Genomic DNA, 17,896 nt, shown 5'->3' with positions numbered 1-17,896 from the left:
TGATTTGGAAAGAATTCTAACTATTTTATTTTATTTTATTTTTTTGAAGGTTCATTTAGTACACTCTCTGGATGAAGTAAGGAGCAAGGCTAAGTTTTCTACGAAGAGCAAAAGGATACCTTTGGTTAAGGATTCAGAAATTTGTGCTGGTGGAAGGCCATTATTGAGTTACCAGCAGAAGTACGTTGAAAGAATGCCCTATAATGACTTCACAGAAAAGCCAGTGTTATACAGGTATGGAACAGAAGTATAAATACATGATTATGTGTTTATGACAGTAGACATGAAGATGTAAGATTTGGACTGGGAGCTAGATGGTCTTGAATTCTTGGTTAAAGCAATAACTCTATCTGTACTAGACTGTGTGCTTTATCGCAGCTGTAAAATGGGTTTACTGAGCTGCAGCACATTAATGTGAGGATTAATAGGCTAGTATTTGTTGAGGCCTACGTATTGTATGTTTTTTATTTTTAAAATGTATTGTTTGTCTTTCTTGTTCAAAGCAATCTAGATATAAACCCAAATTAGATATGTATTTTTGAGCTATAGTTTAGGCTGTGCTTATTGTTTATATGATTATGCAGTAACAACATGTAAGGATATTCTCGCTATTATATAGGTTAGTTTCCTGTATATTTGTAAGCATGAAAACCATATTATTAAATTTAGTTGTCTTGGATCTCACATCAGTGGAGGCAGGTAACATCAACAGAAGTGGCTGCAGGAATTTCCAGCTCTGTTATAAGCTGCATGCATGAGCAAGAAAATAAATTAGAACCTCCATCCGTTGCACCCTGACTCTTCTGTTGAATAATGACTCCCTTATTCCCACTTCTTCCAAGGAGAAACACAGTGTCGCAACTGCTTGGAAGAGCAATAGGCAGATAAAGGCTGTTTTCAGATATCTTGCTGGCTTTTACTTAACATTTCATAGATATTATACATTTTAGAGGTAGTATGTATGTCTTCGTAGTTTACATGTATTAAATCTGGTATTACTGCTTTTATGCCATCATAGGACATTTGAGGTTTTGATCAACAAATAATTAATAATTAGTCAGTCCTATTCATCTGTGAAGCAGGAACATTAATTTTGTGAACCATCACCCCATTCATATTTTGATGTTAGGAGGATGCTTACGTTTACTTAAATGTTACATTTTGCCAATTAATTTGATCTGTAGGTCTCTTACATATTTAGTACAGATCAAATCTTTCTTCTCTTTCTATTTCAGGGAAGCTACAACATTTCAAAAGGCTTGGAAAAGTGAAGATATAATTGCAGCTGAGGAAGTCAGAGCCCTACCTGATTTTGTTGGTAAAATTTATTTCTCTTAATCTCAGATATTCTCATTTGCATTTTTAGGAGCCACCATATATATAATGGTTTGAGCTGAACAAGGTTGAAAAGCATAAAATGAACCTCAGAGACGACCTGACACATTTTTGTTTTCTAAGTAATTTTGAAGATGAAGAGTCTATCCATAGAAAAAATTGTTGTAAAATTGTAGTCGTTTGTCAAAATATGTAGTTAGACAGTAAGTTCCAGTTATGATGTATGTTGTTCTTGGAAGTTGCAGTTGTTTACATCATACTTGAATTTAGTCCATAGTTTCCATGCTTTCATCCTTCTGAAAATCACAAATTAATAAAATTAAAGGAAATTAAAAGTATGCTTTACAATTTTTAACCTAGATTAACCTAGACTTTCCTTTCTATGAAAAGCTATCAAGCACTATAAAAGCCGCACAAGGTATAAAGGTCTCAGTGTTGATTTAGTGATTTATTGTGAATGCCTTTTGTATTCTGCAGCAGCAGTTCCAAGCTACATCATCCTCATTTCTTTCTTGGCAGTTCCTGAGAAAACAAGCAGCAATATTTTGGAACGCCTGTCGGGACGCAGGCGAGGCCGTCATGATGAAGCACTGACCTTAATGCATCATGAGCTTGGCTGCATTGCAAGGGTAAGACTGGATTTTGTAGTTCAGGTAGTTTAGAGTGCTATACAAAAGATAGGGACTAATTTTAAAAGATCAGACTGAGTTCTTTACCTTTTTAGGAAATGGAACCCTTTGTTTTGGAGCCTGGAAATTTGCTTTTGTCAAAACTCTTGGAATCAGATAGAAAAATTGAACTTTTGTTCAAAAAGATTGAGCTCAACACTGATCTGGAAGGCTTCTCAATAGAAGTAAGGCAGCTCATGTTATTGTCTCATTTTCAGTTATTTGTACCTGTTGTTTGCAATCCACTTGGTCTGTGTAACATATCTTTCTATGTCTTGCTGTAGTTTTAAGATATAATTGCATTTTTTCCCTTGTAGCTTTTCAATGAGATTGATAGTAAATCCTTCTTGCAGAGTTTGGAAGAACTGTGGGATATCATCCACCAGGAATCCTTGACCAGAAGGAAGTGGATTAGGGAAATGGATGAAACCTTAAAAATGGTTGAATGGAGTCGAACTGACAAAGTGAGCTGTAGTTTTAATGACTGTTAATTAAGCTTAAGATTATTATTTGCTCGTTATGCTGGATACAGAGCCAAAGAGTAGCTTGTTTCCACAAGAGTCAAAGAGGTCTGCAATGGGTTTTGATGCGTAGGTGATTACTGCCTTTTTGCGAATAGATCATTCTCTCATTCTGTGCACACATAATCAGGAAAAGATACTACTTTTCTAGATACAAAGCTTTTGTTTCTTCCACAAATATGTGCAAAAGAGATGCAAGGAATCTGTGAGTTGCTTTTATACTTCTGCAGGATTGTTTAGGTCAAACCGTCATCAGATCTAAAGTTATTTTGTTAGGGCATACCTATTCTGCAGCTGAGAACATGCACAGATGTGCCTGAGCTAATTTTAGTTGGTGTATGTTGGGTATCAATAGCAAAGATGCTACAGTTATGTATGCTTCAGCCTGACCTACAGAAGTCACTGGAGATCACAGGTAAATGTTTGGTTTAATAAATGGATAATTCATAATGAAGTCCTTGCTTCTTTGTCCTTACAGGTAACCAAAAGCTCTGTCTGTTATGCCTGCTTCAGCTAGCCCTCTCTTTGTAATGTAGACACAGTGCAAAGCTCCAGCAGCATCGCTAGTAATGTTTTTGTTTGATTAGTTATGAAAATGACCAGAGAAGACCATGTTTGCTTAAAATATGCGTGTCCGCTTAACACAGGCATTGGTGGACTCGCTACAGATACCTCAATAAAAAATTCTAACCACCTTCCTTTCCATTTGCAGCCTGTCTGCAGAGCTCTAGAGAATCACACATATTCAAGAGAAATCAGTTGACGTTGAAATCAGTCACAGAATTGAATGTTTTAGGTACAATTTTTATCAATGATTAAAAATCAGTATTGAAGATCCTTAAAATCAGTATTTTAAGGCATACATTCACTTCTCAATCTGTCTATCAGCCAATTGTATTTATTTTAATGGAAAAAAGTTGTCTTTTTCATATCATGCCTTACGTTAAGAAACTGATATTTCAGTTATTCAGACATCTCTTTTGTTTTTTAATCTTTTATTGCACAGATAACAGATGTACTGAGAAAGTACACCGTGATGCTGGAGGATATTTCCTTCCTCTTACCGCCTGATGTTTACAGGTTCATGAATGATGAAGCCATGGTAAGTCTTTTTTATTGAGTTGCATCTGCCTGTGAGAAGAGAGCAAACTGGAATACTCCCAGAATAACTTTCTTTTTTTATCAAACTGAAATTCATCATTTCTACCTATCAGTCACAGTAATATAAGAGAGCATTTTCCATTTTGCAGGGCATTCTTGAATATTCATATTCTTTCTTCTGTAATCTGTTAGCTCAACACAGAGCTGGCAATTTTTTTGCATGTATGGTATGTGCTGCTCTTGTTCCTGTTTTTATTTTTTAATGCACAGATTATTAACAGAGCCCTATTGGCCAATCGGAGGGCAATTGCCAAGCTGTTCTTTAATCTAATGAAAACAGAATTGAAAAGGGAATTATCACATCGGTTGAAATGGCAAGATAGGGTGAAGGACTGGAAGCGCCTACAAAAGAACTATGCAATTCACAGTTTCAGGTCTGAAATTTTGAAACTGATTGTTTTTTGGAGTATGAATAGCAGTAAGTGACTAGTGGTCATTTGTGCTTTTTATTAAAATTATATTTTATTCCATTTCCTTTATAAAACCAAAAGAATTTAACATTCTTCTTTAATCTCATGTATATAAAACAAACACATTTTGTATTTGTATTTCAAACATGAAATTTTCCCAAGCAGATATTTACTTTAGTGTATTCTTGCATCCTACAGAGAATTTATGGCAAATGAAGAAATACAGAATCCACCAACTGTACAACAAGAAATGGAAAACATGATAAAGGATCAGATTTTACTTAATGAAAGGAGACTAGAATTTTTGCAACACCTTGGGTATGAAAAAAGAGAGAATAATAATGGGAAAACAGGGCTCTTGCTAGAGTTATTGAAGGACTTGACTATAGAAAGCACTTTGTACAGTTGCACACTGGAATGGAGCAGTGCAGCGTTAAGGCCCTAAACTACTTCTGTAGACCTCTCTTTAATGGGAAAAAATTATATTCTTGGTTTTCAGTGCACGGGTTACACTAAATAGGGGGTTATCCAGGCTTAGAAATGCAGGAATGCAGAAATAAATCTCATTGACCATAAAAACTTAATAGAAGTAAGGGCAGACAAAGATGAGCAGATAAGTAAAAATTGCTGACCTTGTCTAGACATTATTTAAGGTTGACTTTAATTTGTATAATAAAGGAGATGAAAGGGATCTCATACTAGTATGTTTTAATTCTATCCATCCTGACAAAAAGAAGATAGTATGGGTGCAATTCATTACACTATTGCCATTTTAAAATACAATTTTTATTTTAGAGTGTATATAGGAACTAGGTGGATTACACTTAGTTCCTTGTCATTAAACAGCAGCCTGTATTTTCATTTCTGATATGGTTGTAAGTCTCTCTTCTAACCGCTAAAATAAAGCACAGTGATTTGGTTACTCTGATTCATAATTTTATCCTTTGAGAACCGACTGGATTATATTTGAAGACAGCTGACTCTTGTTTCATATTTGATAGTGATCTATTGCCTCCAATGCACATGAAAGCTGAGATAAATGAATGGTACGAATCGTTGGTGAATTTAAACAAAAGCATAGGTAAGGAGGGAAATCGTAAAAACAATCTGGAATTTGAGCCTTTTTTTTTTTTGCTTGTTTTTTCCAGGCAGGGGTGACTCAGACTTTGCTTTGAATGTATATGTTTGCTATATTCGTTGTTCTGTGTATTTCCATATACCTCCTAAGTTGCTTTGCAATACAACCAAAATAAGCTGCTTATTGCATCGCTTCCCTTTTGCCAGCACTAGTATTTTTGCATGGTAAGGTCTAGCAGTAATTGACCTGGTTACAATTAGTCTGGGGACAAAAAGAAGGTTCATTTTAATCCAAATCACTGCTCCAGTCATACAAAAATGCTTCTACTTGGCTCTTGTAGAATGAGAAAGTATTTGAGGTGATTCCTTTCTGAGTCTTGCTGCGTGCCTTCCCTCTCTATGTGACTACCTTCTGTCTCTCCAGAACAAATATTGTCTTAATGTTTTTTAGCTTATATAGCAACAAAGATGTTGTTAGTGATTATAAATAACTCGCTACCTTTAAGCATAATGTTAAAAAGATTTGTGTACAAGTGCCTGATTTTACTGGCTGATAATGTCATGTAAGTGTGAAGATGCTAGTGGCATGATTTGGGGCTCAGCATAGGTCCACTGTCATGTTTCCATTTCACACTGTGCTGTGAAATACTGAAATCTAACAATGGACTATTACATCCTGTTCTTCTGTATCCTTCAGATACCCACAATGTGCAGTGTCTGATGAAAATTCGTATCCAGTATGAGAAGGTCCAGCAGAAATGTTTGACAGAAGTGCAGTTATGCAAGGTCAGTATCATAGTTTAGCAAATTCTTGGAAGGATTCTTGATAGCAGTGTGTTGTTTGAGGATCCAGCCAACTCTCAGATAGCAACTGAAGTTACTCTTTAACCTCTCCCTTATTCTATTAGAAAACCTACTGTGCGTTTTGCTTTGCAATAACATGTGGTATTTGTACATGAAATGTATGAAAACTGATTAACAGCTACTAGTAATGAAAGCAGTGCAGCCCCACATTTAGGTAGTGGACTCAAGGTCAGAACCTCCAGCATTTCTGCTGAGTCTGTCTGATCTTGGGGAAGAAATTCCACCTCTCTGCCTCAGTTTCTCTCCTTGTACAAATAGAATTATACTGCTTACTACCAGAATGTGAGATTTGGGGGGATAAATCTCTCTATGAAACGCTTTGAGAAAACTGGATAGCAAAGCTGTAGGAAGAACAATTTCAGCACGCGTTCATTTTCTCAATCTGGTGTTGATTGTTAGTGAAGTAAAGCATCAGAGCTTCAGCCTGCTACTGTAAGATGAATATAGCAACTCCCCAGCTTACACACGCGCAGACATCCAACTTAAAATAAAGAAGAAATACTGAGTTTAACCACACTCTCTAAAAGCCACATGATGGTTTATAGTATACACATGTCAGTAACTTACCATTCTTTCTATTCAGAATAAACTGTTGAATCTGAATGCTTGCACAAAAAAGGAGGCTGAAGAAATTGTGAATTCTGACTTACTTCAATTGACTGAGAAACTACAAAGTCAGTTTGAAGAACAACTGGATCATATGGATGTATGGTTATTACACCTGTTGTTGTTACTCTGGGAGTACTGTTCTTCTGCTGCGTGACATGTCATATTCATCTTAGGCTATTAATGTCATGTTAGGAAGAGATCCATAGGGTGATTGGATATCTATCCCATCAGTCAAAAAAAAAAAAAAAAAAAAAGCGGTGTGGTTCAAGAAGAGTTCACAATTGTTGGTTTTATATTTATAGTAGGTTGTCAAGGATGACTTAGGTGTAGCTCATCCTGCCTGGAGGGATAGATTTAAATATCTCCCAAATTTCTTTCAATCCTATCTTTTATGATTCTATATATATAAACAAATAGTTGTTCTTAAAATGCTAGATAGCCAGATCAGGGATTATGGAGATTTTGGTGATTCTGTGCTTTACAGTAGCAGAAGAATAAGCGGAAAGTTTGATACTTCAGCTTTTAGGAAAAAAATTCTTATCCAGTTTAGTTGGACTGTTTTTATTTAGTTGGACTGTTGGACTATGTAGAATATCGGTGGTCTACTTTCAGGTAGTCTTTTATTATCTCAGATAGCCCCTAATCATTCATTTTAACTTCAGGCGAATATTTTAATAACTGGTTCATTTAACTGTTTTGCTTTAGAGAGATTTGGAGGAGCTGGCTAAGCAGAATGAACAGAATTGTAGAGACTTGTACAGTTATTTTCAGGAGGCCATTGTCCTCTGGGATGTCCATCAACTCAAACTCTCCTACCAAGAGGATGAACTTAAGAAGAAATTAGATGAATACAGATGGAAACAGGATAACTTAATACAGGTAAAAACATAAGAATATGGTATGATGTAAAGAAAGGACTACTTATGCAGAGAGGCCTTTGGAATTCGAAATACCTGTTTTGTAGCAGGTAAAAACTAAAGGGTAATCATTAACACTTATACTGAATTTATTACAAGGTAGTTTCATTCTGCCAGGTACATTTTTAGGTAAGTACTTGATTCACATTTAATGATCATCCATATCTTACTCTTGATATGGGCATGGTCATAAAGATTATGTTTTCTGTATTAAGGAGCTACAACTTGCTTATAAGATCTCATACAGGTATAGAGTCTTGTTCATATGTCAAGTTCTCATATCGTGTATCATGCGACTTGGGGAGGCAATGTCAAAGGTTATGTTCATTATCTATGAAAAATCTTTATACTAGCCGCTTTTGGCAAGGTAGCTTCCCTTCTTGGTGTAGAATGAATCCAGCCTTTTGAGGAATCCAGTGTTTGAAGGTATTCTTATCCATACCCTTTGGCAGAGGAATCATGTTGGTGGCCAGCTACTCCTGTAATACCTTCAAAGCGAGTATTACTTGATGCCAAAGTTATCGGGCTAAGCACCCATGTGGAAATGAAGACAGAGGTATTTTAGCTGTTAAGAGTTTTCATTGTGAGATTCCTCAGTAACTATTGTATGCATACAACCGGGCTGCTTACAACCTGTGCTATTTAAACTCATTCAGGAATAATGTCCAACTCTGGTGAATGTTCTTTTGCTTAGCTGGGCTTCACTTTTTGTGATCAGCAACAAGTATTATCTTCAGAGTAAATGCATTTAACACACAATAGTCATGCCTTAACTGCCTAGAAAATAGCCCTGTTAAATATAGTTCTGTATGCTGTTTGTAAAGCAGCCTTTTATATAAAATTTAATTATTTGAATCCTAAATAGTTTTGAAGCATTTCAGTAACTACCAAATCTTTTTTTTTTCTTTTTTCTTGTATGGTCTTAGATGAAGGAAGCTAATCTGGATATAGTTTTGGATAAAATGAGAACAGCAAGCTCTGAAGAAAAGCTGAAGAAATATTTGGAGAAAGCTGCTGCTTCTTTGGATGATATTAGAGCTGGGTATGAATATTGTAGTGCAAACTTGCCAAGTAAAACATATTCAAAAGTTAGTAGTACTATTTAAGTTGTTTTTGTGCTGTAGTGTGAAGGTGTGAAAAAACATCGTTAATTCATGTAAGAATTAAAAATAAAATATTTTCCATATTGAGCCAAGTTAAGGCAAACCGCCTACATTTTAGAAGAAAAAACAACAAATAATGATATAATTTTAAAAAATTGGATCAGTATTATTATGTAGTATACAATGTCGTCCATGTCAATGTTATAGATTAGCTATTTATTCAGAAGATAAAAGCAGTAGTTCAGATTCTTGAATAATATTGTGGAGGTCAGAAGGTTGATCTCTGCCATCAGCTCTGCTCTGGGTTTGCAAATTTGATCTGTTTCAACATGGCAGGGACTAGAAGTTATTAATAACTTTCAGATAGCCTAAGTATACGTTTTTGGTAATCTTTCTGTTCTATTTCTCAGAATTAGCATCTTTAAAAAAATCACATCCAATTTGGCACATACAGTTCTCCTTGTTGCAGACCTTAGCAGAAGGTTTGAGGATTATTAGTCAGAGAAGAAGTAGTTATATTTTCGTATGCAGGTGGTCTTCTCTCTCGATCAGATCTGAGGCATGTTAGAAGAGCAGTACACACACCTGTACACATGGCACACTGTGATCTGGTATATGGCTAAATATGAAATAACTCTGTTTTTAGAGCTGTTGGTTCAGTACTTTTCCTATTCATTAGGACCATTTAAAGAAAAGTGAGCAAGTACCTTTTATGTGAGTGAGAACACAGTGAGAGGTTGCAGAGATGGAATGTAATCTCTCTGAACATTTGAACGCATATGCAAGTTCCCCTTAATTTTCTTAGTATAGGAGACAAACCAGATGTGAACCTAAATGAAGACAGGTTGCTTTTTCTTGGACCAAGACTGAACTTGAACCATTAGTTTTCATTTCTGAGTACAACAAAACTAAATCAGAAAAGCTTCAGTAATAGCTGAGCCTGATACAGAACTAAACTGAAAGACATTAGTTTGCTGCCTTGTTTCTAATATTTCTTATGTAAGCACAGGTCTTGAATGGTCTCTCATCCAGAATGAAAGATCTGAAAACCTTTATTGTAAAACTTATTATTATGCGTGTTTGTGTATTTGTAATGAAATAATTCCTACTAACAAGCCAGGATCCCATTGTATTCAGGCTGAACAGATACAGTACAATGACTGATTCCAGCCCAAAAGATTTATGAAATCGGTGGAAAAGTTAGATTTAAAGGCATAACAGTCATGTTTTATTTTGTTTCTATACATAATTAAGTCTCTTAAATAGTGACCTTGTATTTGACAGGTATGAGACATTGAACCAAGTTCTAATGGATGAAGTAATGGCTTACCCAGAAGCTGTTTTGCAGGAGTTGATTTCTTATAGTGTATCCATCAGCCAATATTTTAATGTAAAAGAAATCTTTAAACAGGTATAAAGAAAACAAACTTCTTGTGGTATAAAATCTTGCTGGTGCGTTAATTTTTCACTTCTGGGAATCTACACTTTTGTTGAAATTCACATTAAACAAACTGAAACGTTGTTTTGGCCACAGGCTTAAAGTGCTTCTGCTAGAAGTGGGGGGAGGCAGAGAAACAAAACCTTTCTCGATTCTACACTTTGTTTTTGTTATGAAGTACATTTCAACAAATTCACTTGCATTTTTAAACAGAAAAGTGAAAAGCAACAAAATTATGTTAAATCAATTTCAATGTTATGGTTAGTTCATTTGTTAGTTCATTTATTAGTTCATTTAGAAGATAAATGATCCATTCAGGAATATACTATCTTATTGAAATAGATAAAATTTGAGAAGGGATGTGAATTTATCATTCTGAGGAAGCAAATTCTTATTTTTAAATTGTAGGGTTTCTTGTTTTTTTGTTTTTCCCTGTTAGAACTTGCAAGGAAAGATAGACACCACTTTGCAAGAGCAAGGTAATACCTCAATGGCACAAGTAGGTATTTCTGTTTTCTTGTCTTTTGATCTGTATTTCTTTGGATTATGACCAGTAAAACTTTGTTTTAATTGGGAAGAATTAGTTGAGGTTTCAGAAGCTGAAAATATGGTGGAGCAGCAAGCTGAGAGCCTTGTGCAAGAATATGAAGAAGAAGAGCAAAAGACTGATAGCATTCAATGGGAAAAGGAAGAAACACATACACCTGAGAATGAGGACATCTTTGCACAAGAAACTGAAGAAACAGAGAAACAAGAGGATGGGGAGAGTATTCCTCATGAAGGTGAAGAAACTGATCATATAGAACAGGGGGTAAGCTTTGCACAGGAAGGTGAAAAAGAAAATAAACTTGAAGGTGAAGGAAGTCTGGCACAAGATCATGATGAAATGGGAAGTCTCCTTCAGGCCGAGGTAAGTCTAAATTCTCTAAAGTAGATTAGATTTAGTTTGTACAGACAGCGCACATCAGTCTTTACTGTTTCATTTATTTCCTGGACAATTTGGACTTTAGATCCTCTTTATGGACAACTGAAGTTTATAAAACAGTTCACAAACATTCCTTATGCGCTGCTTTTACCCTTGTAAAAACATTTTGAATAGAATATTTTCTGAAATATGCTTCTTTCTTTCATTGTAGTATTCTTAACCCATGGTGGGTGATTTAAGCTGTGTTTGTATCTGAGTATTACTTTTTCACATCTGTACTTAGGTGAATTCATTTCATTACTGTAACAAAAACCTTTTTAAAAAATTGAGACTTGCAAACATGTTCTGTATATGCATGTTCCTCAAATTGGGAACCAGAACGTTATTCTTAATATCCTTAAGATTCTTACATTAACTTGCACACTGCTGATTTAATGCTTATTAAAGCATAGCAGTTTTAAAGGTAGATGATGATTTCCAATTGCTTCCTAGGATATGATCAAGAGTGGCAAGGTGGAAAGCTCCGAATTTGCTGTTGAGATCTTTTCCACTTCTAGTGGAAACACTTACACAGTTTTTGGAGTTGAAGAGGCAGGAAAGACCAGCATCCCAGAGAATTATTTTACTAAATATGAAAAAAAAGAATCACTTCCTGCATACCTGAAACATGTACTTATAAAAGAAACTGTGTTTGCAGAGCTCAAAAAATGGTTAGTAGAAAATAGTTTATCTTCTTTTTTTCCCTGTAGGTAATGGGTAAATTTCAGATGTTTGGAAAGAACGTTTGAATAAGCATCCAAAAACTATCTAAAAGTTTTCATATTATTCCTTTCTTAAAACAATAAAAATTGATTTAAGAGAAAATTTTGATGTTGCTTTTCACCCATGGCTCCCAAAGTACCTAACACACAAGTATTATTTACAAAGAAAACCAAGTACAGGAAAGAAAGAAATCTGCCCAAATTCCCTGCAGAGCAATAAAGGTAAAATGCCTGGCACTCAGTAGTATTCTGTAAGCTCAAAAACTCTCTGTTCTTTAGTAATTTTCTCAGCCTTCACTACTGCAGAATAGGAAGAAAACTTCAGAGAAACATTGCAAGATGCCTGACTCAAGGTATCATAAAGAAGGAAGAAAATACGAATTGGTCATGCTGACATTATTTATACCAGAATAGTAGCACCAATATTGTGTAAATGGTAATGAAACCTATCTTTCTGTGGTCAGCAGTTAAATTCTGAAAGCCTGATTTATTTATTTAAAGATTTGATGAGTTTATATATCTGCAAAATTAAAGCTTTTGTCTGTGTTATAATATTCCACTGTGCTTACTGTTCCTCACTGTAATAATTTCTTTTTCAATCAATAGGATTCGCCTCTGCTTTTTTGAACAATTAGAGAAGTGGTTTTCACAGTCCTTATCCAACTCTTCTGTCATTGTGGCTGCCAAGAAAGAGGAGCTGAATTCAGAACTTAACTTGCATCTTCACTTGCGTCAGTTAAGGCAGGAGCATATAAAGACAAATATCTACAATGTTAGAGCTGGTACCTATTCTTTTTATTCTGAGCACTGTATGTCTTCATTTAGAGATGATCATGAATGGACCAAAATCTGATTCAGCGTTAGTTGACTCAGTAGTAGAGAACAACAGGAAGCAGTTGAGTCTCTGCTAACTCCTAGCATAATATGTTACTTGTATACTTTAAAAGAGATGCTTCTTTTCCATAGCTCATATTGGTTTGTGCTGTGTTATGTTTGGAAAATATCCAACAACACTTTGATCAATAACTTCATTGTAGAAGATTCCGTTTCTGTTGTCAGCATTTGTGAATGCTCATCCTCCTTGAAATTAATTTAACAATAGTCTGTCATGGTAGAAAATTTTAGTAGTGTTACAGAAAAAGAATTAGCAAGTGTTGGGAGAGACAAAGTGCCAGTGGTTGGCTCCTGGATAGGAGAGGAAGCACCTAGCTGTATAAAATGTCACTGAGCAGCCATATATTGGCCACAAATAATAATTCTTTCTTGTATGACAAGTATCAAGTTCTTTTGGGGAGGAAAAATGATTCAAGACAGGTTTGTTGGTCTTTAACATTTAATCTGTGGAAGAAAATCTGTTTGAGAGAACAGGAAAATAATTTTTCAATTTCAGTTTTTACAAAAAAGAAGGTAGGTGCCTTCTTGGCAGTTTTTTTGAGGTTGGTTGGTTGGTTGACTCTCGATTTGCCCAACTATCATTCCAGAGGGAGAACCAAAAACCTTTTTCTTTTCCCCTTTTTCTCTCTCTCTGCTCCGTAGCAAAAATTTAGGGAAGCGCATTTTCAATTAAAAAACAAACAAACAAAAAAACCCCTTTACTTTGGTTACAAGACTGGACAATGGAAAGGTAATGGAGATGTTCTCAGTCATCAAAAATAAGGGGAAAAAAACAGGGCTTGGAAGCAAGCAAAAGATATTTGCAACTTGAATTGATATAAGCCAAAGATGTAAGAAAAGTCAAAGAAACAGAATCGTGTTCTTTATGGTATTTTTAAGCTCCTCTGAGATTTGGCTTGGCTTTGTTTTACCCTTGCTTCTGATAATAAGTTGGCCTGTGATTGTGATAGTCCACAGTAAACAGGAAATAATGACCATATTGTAAGAGTTGTTTTCTTATCAGCGGAACTGTTGCTTCACAAAGAGCGTCTAGAGTGCCACTGTGCAGGGGTGATGGAAGCTCTGAGCAAGGAAAAAAATGGATTTCTCAGACTTCGTGATCAGCAAAATGCCATCAGCGAAGACTTCTGCTCACGGATCCGTGACATGGGATCTGTCTTCCTTGGTGCTGCTAAGACTGAGAAGTGAGTGCGTCGCAGGTCTTGTTGGCTGTGAATTTGTATAGTTAGACTCCTGAGATTGATATCTAAGATTTCTCTTGATCCTGGTTTGCCTTCCGAGTTTGCTTTATCTGTGCTGTTATTCTTCAATGAAAACTACGTCGTGAACTTGCACAGTAATAGCAGTTGACTAAATGATTTTGAAGGATATTTTTCAATAGCATCTACTGCTTGCCAGTGTCTTCTGGGAGTTCATCAAAACAACCACAGTTCAGTGAGTTGCTTTCCGAATACTAAAACACTTTTGCTGAGTTCTCAGGTTTTGTTCATGTCCTTACCACCAGCAGCCTTTGAACCATAATGTATGCTCTTCTACCTGTACGTTTTCTCTGTCTTCTAATATTTGCTGTTAGGTTGGTTTCTTTCACTGAAAGTCTGCACTCAGAGCTGCTTAATCATCTGGAAGTCATCCAGATTTCCCTGAGAAGTTACCAGAACTATTTGGAGGAAGCTTTGGGAAAATTACGAGATTCAAGTGTGGATTTTCTCAAAGCTTGCAGGTACAGAGATTCCACTGGAGGGATGTTTACAAATACAGTTATCTATTTCTGGGTATGAGTCTTTATTGCATAAACAGAACAGTAAAATTAAAATTTATTTTGTTATTCAACTGGTTAGTATAATAAATAAAAGTTCTTGTGCCTAAATCGCAAAGCTGCAATTATACTGTTTCCATCAGTTTCATATTGATATCTATGTAATAGCTGAAGCAGTCTTTGAGAAAAGGAAGACTTTTAGCCAACTGCTTTTTTTTGCTGGTTGTTTTCAGATTATTTTCAGAGGGAGGTAACTTTTCTCCTGAAGAGATACAATCTTTCTGCAAGCGTCTCCAGAAAGAATGTGAACGTATTGACTCTTTTGAAGGTTTAATCATGGTTGATATGGAGAAAATGGAATCAGACTACTTTGAGCAGGTGTGCAGAGCTTCATTCTTCAAATTATGTATTATATTGACACATTTAATGTGACTTACCATCAGCTGCTCTCAGTTTGGGACTGTAAGGCAGTTCTAGTTAATTCTGTATGATAAATACATGATGAAAAAATACAAAGAGACGTTGAGTGCTATTATTTAAATTGAAAAAGAGTGAAAATTAATTACTTCTGCCTCTTTTCTTTCTGGCATTTTTAAAGGCTACTGAACTTATCAACCAGACTGAAACAAAATTCCGTTATCTTTCTATGGATCGAGTCTTTATGGAAAAGATCCAACGATTTCTGACAAACCTACAAGTGAAAATCAAGTCAGAGGTACAAACAAAAACGCCAGAGCTTTGTTCAATTGAACTCTAATCATTCCTCTATATAATTCCTCTGTTTAATTGAAAAGATTTATGGCTGAATTCAGAGAGGACAAATATTGACTTTTTCTGTTCATTCCTGTTTTCTGTCATTATCCACTTAAAACTGTAGTCTTGCTGCTGTTGCAGCTGTGCTAGAACAGTGTGGTCTTGCAGCACATTAAACATGTACGTGCTCAAATAAGTATACCCTCCCTGAGGAATCAAAACCTCTATGCCTACTCCCTTTTGCAGAAACAATCTGGTATTTCTGTAGATATTGTAGTGTTCATTGACTTTGGATGGATTTTCATTTTACCAGTATCTGCTTCTGCTTTAGGTAGCAAATTCCAATTTGCAGGCAGTGACATTGAACTCCTATCTGGAGAAGCTCCATCAAAAAATAGATGCTTGTGCTCGTCCTACTGCAGATAAAGAAGTAAGTTCTAAATGGCACCACCTGGTATTAATTTGACTCACTGAGCATGTTTGTATAGTTTTGGAAGCACCCACCAGAGACCAGGTAGTCAAACTGACATGATGGGTTATAATTACAGAGCAATTTTTTACCATCTCCACCCAAAATAGTAATGGGGCCACAGTGAGAAGTTCCTCGTTTGTTTGAATGTAAAATACAGTGCCACGGATTTTATATAAGGCTTTTTGGTAACTAACCAAAAAGTTGTGTAATTGTTGCCAGTCCCCTGTATTAGCAGGCAGTCTTCATATGTGATATTTAAAATAAGTAACTGATATTTCTGAGGCAGATTCTTAACAACACATCAGAAAAAATAAACAACATATGCTATCATGCATATGGGATGCATGTCAACAGACATGAAACACACCTGTGGAGGTCAGGCCTTGTATGCTCAATTTTACCCTTCCTTATAAGCAAGTCTCTATCTGTGCACATTACCAAAAAAAAAAAAAAAAAAAAGTAGCACAGAACTTTTGCTTAGGAAGATCCCCTGCAATGAGTATTGTTGTTGTCAAAGTTGCCAGGATATGCACTGGAGTCACTCCCTCCTTTCCAGCTTTGAGCAAGCGTATTTACACTTGTGATTATTTTTGGAAAAAAAATCTGTTTCTCTAGACAGTAGGTTAATCTTACTGCTTCCATGTACGTGTAAACAAAATGGTGACAGAACTGGTTCACATGATGTTGGATGCAACAGTCAGCATATTTTAAAAATATGAAATCTCTAATTTAGTAAATACTATCCATATTATCATATCTTTCAGGCTTTGACTTCAGAAGAGTTGTATGAGTTTTCCAAAGTAGTGTTGAAAGAACTGAAAAAGAGGAGCCAGTATCTTGATTGCTTGCTAGTAAATGTAACCAGCCTTTATGATAATGTAAGATAATATCCAAGTGCTCTATATTGTATTTAATTTTGAGTGAATTTTAATGTGTATACTTTTTAAGTTTTTTCAGAATCTGTATTTTGAATTTTCAAGTAAAGAAAGATGCTACATTATGTCAAGTGATTGCAAGCTGTCCAAGACCTAGTAAAATTAGGTCAACTCTTTTAAGAGACTGAGTAGATTAGTCACTGATAGTCACAGTAGAGTTTACTGATTGTTAAAGATGTCCAGCACCACAAAGAGTTGCTCAGTGCTTTGCAAGAGTTTATTTTCAAGGAACAGCACTGTTCATGTATATATTTCACGCATTTCTTTAAAAAAAAAAAAAAAAAAAAAAGAGTCCTAAAGAGTTTGACAGAATGGCAGATTTTGTATCAAGAGGGTCTTTTTCCTTCCATGCTTGGAATGTCTGTCTTTATTTTGTAATGTACAGTGGATCATTGATTTAAAGGTATATACTTAAATACTGCTTATGATTATTATGAGAATCCCTAACTCTTAGCCAAACTCTTAACTCCCAGATAACTGCATAGTGAAAGTGTAACTACTTCTAAATGTCTGAGTTGTACAGCTGTAACAACATTATTCCTAAAATTATAAAAATCTTTCTTCCATCCTGTGAAGCAAGATAGTGTCTGTTTGGAAGATCTGCTTTAGCCATCAATAACTGCATGCAATACTATCACTAATTGTGTGTTATAGTCAACAGGCTTTTATTTTCTGACCATTCCAGGAGAACTTTTCCCCTTCTGCAACAGAGATTACATTACAAGGCCCAATTGCAGTTGCCATTCGAACAGAGTCTCTCAGAGATGAGAACAATGTGATGGTGATGGGGATGGATCCTGTTAAATTTCCTTTGTTGAATCCAAGCAGAATGGGAAAGTCTGCAGTTGAAGACGTATCAATAAGCATTATCAAAAATTTACTCGAGTAAGTACTTGTTTGCCTGAAGGTATTTTTCTGTCATTGTCTTTATTTATATTTTTCCTTACTTTATATACCTTTTCTCTTCATGAGGCTCACGATAGCACTACAAGGGGCTTTACTATGGCATTTTTTAAATTTTTATTCCAGAAGCAGATCAGAGTTTTTCCAAATTTAAATTTTCTCGTTTACTTTTGTTCATGTGGAACTATTGTGTATATTATTTATATGTAATACTACTGCTATATACTTTCTGGTCAGTCTTTTTTTTTTTTTTGAGAGAGAGAGAGAGAGAGGAAGATTTCTCATAGCCAAAAATACCGCATTGTTTTGATATGACTAATAAAAGTTAAAGTGCTATAAACTACATGTTATGTAGGAATTAAATTTTTGTCTTCTAGAGTATTATTTTAGTTAA

At 35.4% G+C, this 17,896-nt stretch overlaps 1 protein-coding gene across 6 annotated transcripts in view; it reads left to right on the top strand.

Moving 5' to 3' along the window:
- The window catches only part of CCDC180 (coiled-coil domain containing 180), a 28,893-nt gene that overhangs the window by 1,061 nt on the left and 9,936 nt on the right, over window positions 1-17,896 (top strand). For 4 of the 6 annotated variants that reach the window (XM_026062130.1, XM_026062131.1, XM_026062128.1 and 1 more), the window contains 25 exons: window positions 50-234; window positions 1,236-1,318; window positions 1,855-1,964; window positions 2,060-2,188; window positions 2,357-2,467; window positions 3,531-3,626; window positions 3,896-4,059; window positions 4,294-4,413; window positions 5,097-5,176; window positions 5,870-5,958; window positions 6,620-6,742; window positions 7,351-7,524; window positions 8,489-8,604; window positions 9,950-10,076; window positions 10,543-10,582; window positions 10,682-11,013; window positions 11,521-11,738; window positions 12,396-12,571; window positions 13,687-13,867; window positions 14,257-14,403; window positions 14,673-14,817; window positions 15,038-15,154; window positions 15,524-15,622; window positions 16,429-16,542; window positions 17,285-17,484. In XM_026062130.1, coding sequence (XP_025917915.1) covers window positions 50-234; window positions 1,236-1,318; window positions 1,855-1,964; window positions 2,060-2,188; window positions 2,357-2,467; window positions 3,531-3,626; window positions 3,896-4,059; window positions 4,294-4,413; window positions 5,097-5,176; window positions 5,870-5,958; window positions 6,620-6,742; window positions 7,351-7,524; window positions 8,489-8,604; window positions 9,950-10,076; window positions 10,543-10,582; window positions 10,682-11,013; window positions 11,521-11,738; window positions 12,396-12,571; window positions 13,687-13,867; window positions 14,257-14,403; window positions 14,673-14,817; window positions 15,038-15,154; window positions 15,524-15,622; window positions 16,429-16,542; window positions 17,285-17,484 — 3,476 coding nt within the window. Of the gene's footprint in view, window positions 1-49; window positions 235-1,235; window positions 1,319-1,854; window positions 1,965-2,059; window positions 2,189-2,356; window positions 2,468-3,246; window positions 3,321-3,530; window positions 3,627-3,895; window positions 4,060-4,293; window positions 4,414-5,096; window positions 5,177-5,869; window positions 5,959-6,619; window positions 6,743-7,350; window positions 7,525-8,488; window positions 8,605-9,949; window positions 10,077-10,542; window positions 10,583-10,681; window positions 11,014-11,520; window positions 11,739-12,395; window positions 12,572-13,686; window positions 13,868-14,256; window positions 14,404-14,672; window positions 14,818-15,037; window positions 15,155-15,523; window positions 15,623-16,428; window positions 16,543-17,284; window positions 17,485-17,896 lie in introns of those variants that run through there. The other 2 variants (XM_026062132.1, XM_026062133.1) reach the window with 2 other exon arrangements.

Source organism: Apteryx rowi, unplaced genomic scaffold (assembly GCF_003343035.1).
Source record: "Apteryx rowi isolate R43461 unplaced genomic scaffold, aptRow1 scaffold_19, whole genome shotgun sequence".
Taxonomy (NCBI): Eukaryota; Metazoa; Chordata; class Aves; order Apterygiformes; family Apterygidae; genus Apteryx; species Apteryx rowi.
This window is presented reverse-complemented; position numbering and strand designations above follow the sequence as displayed.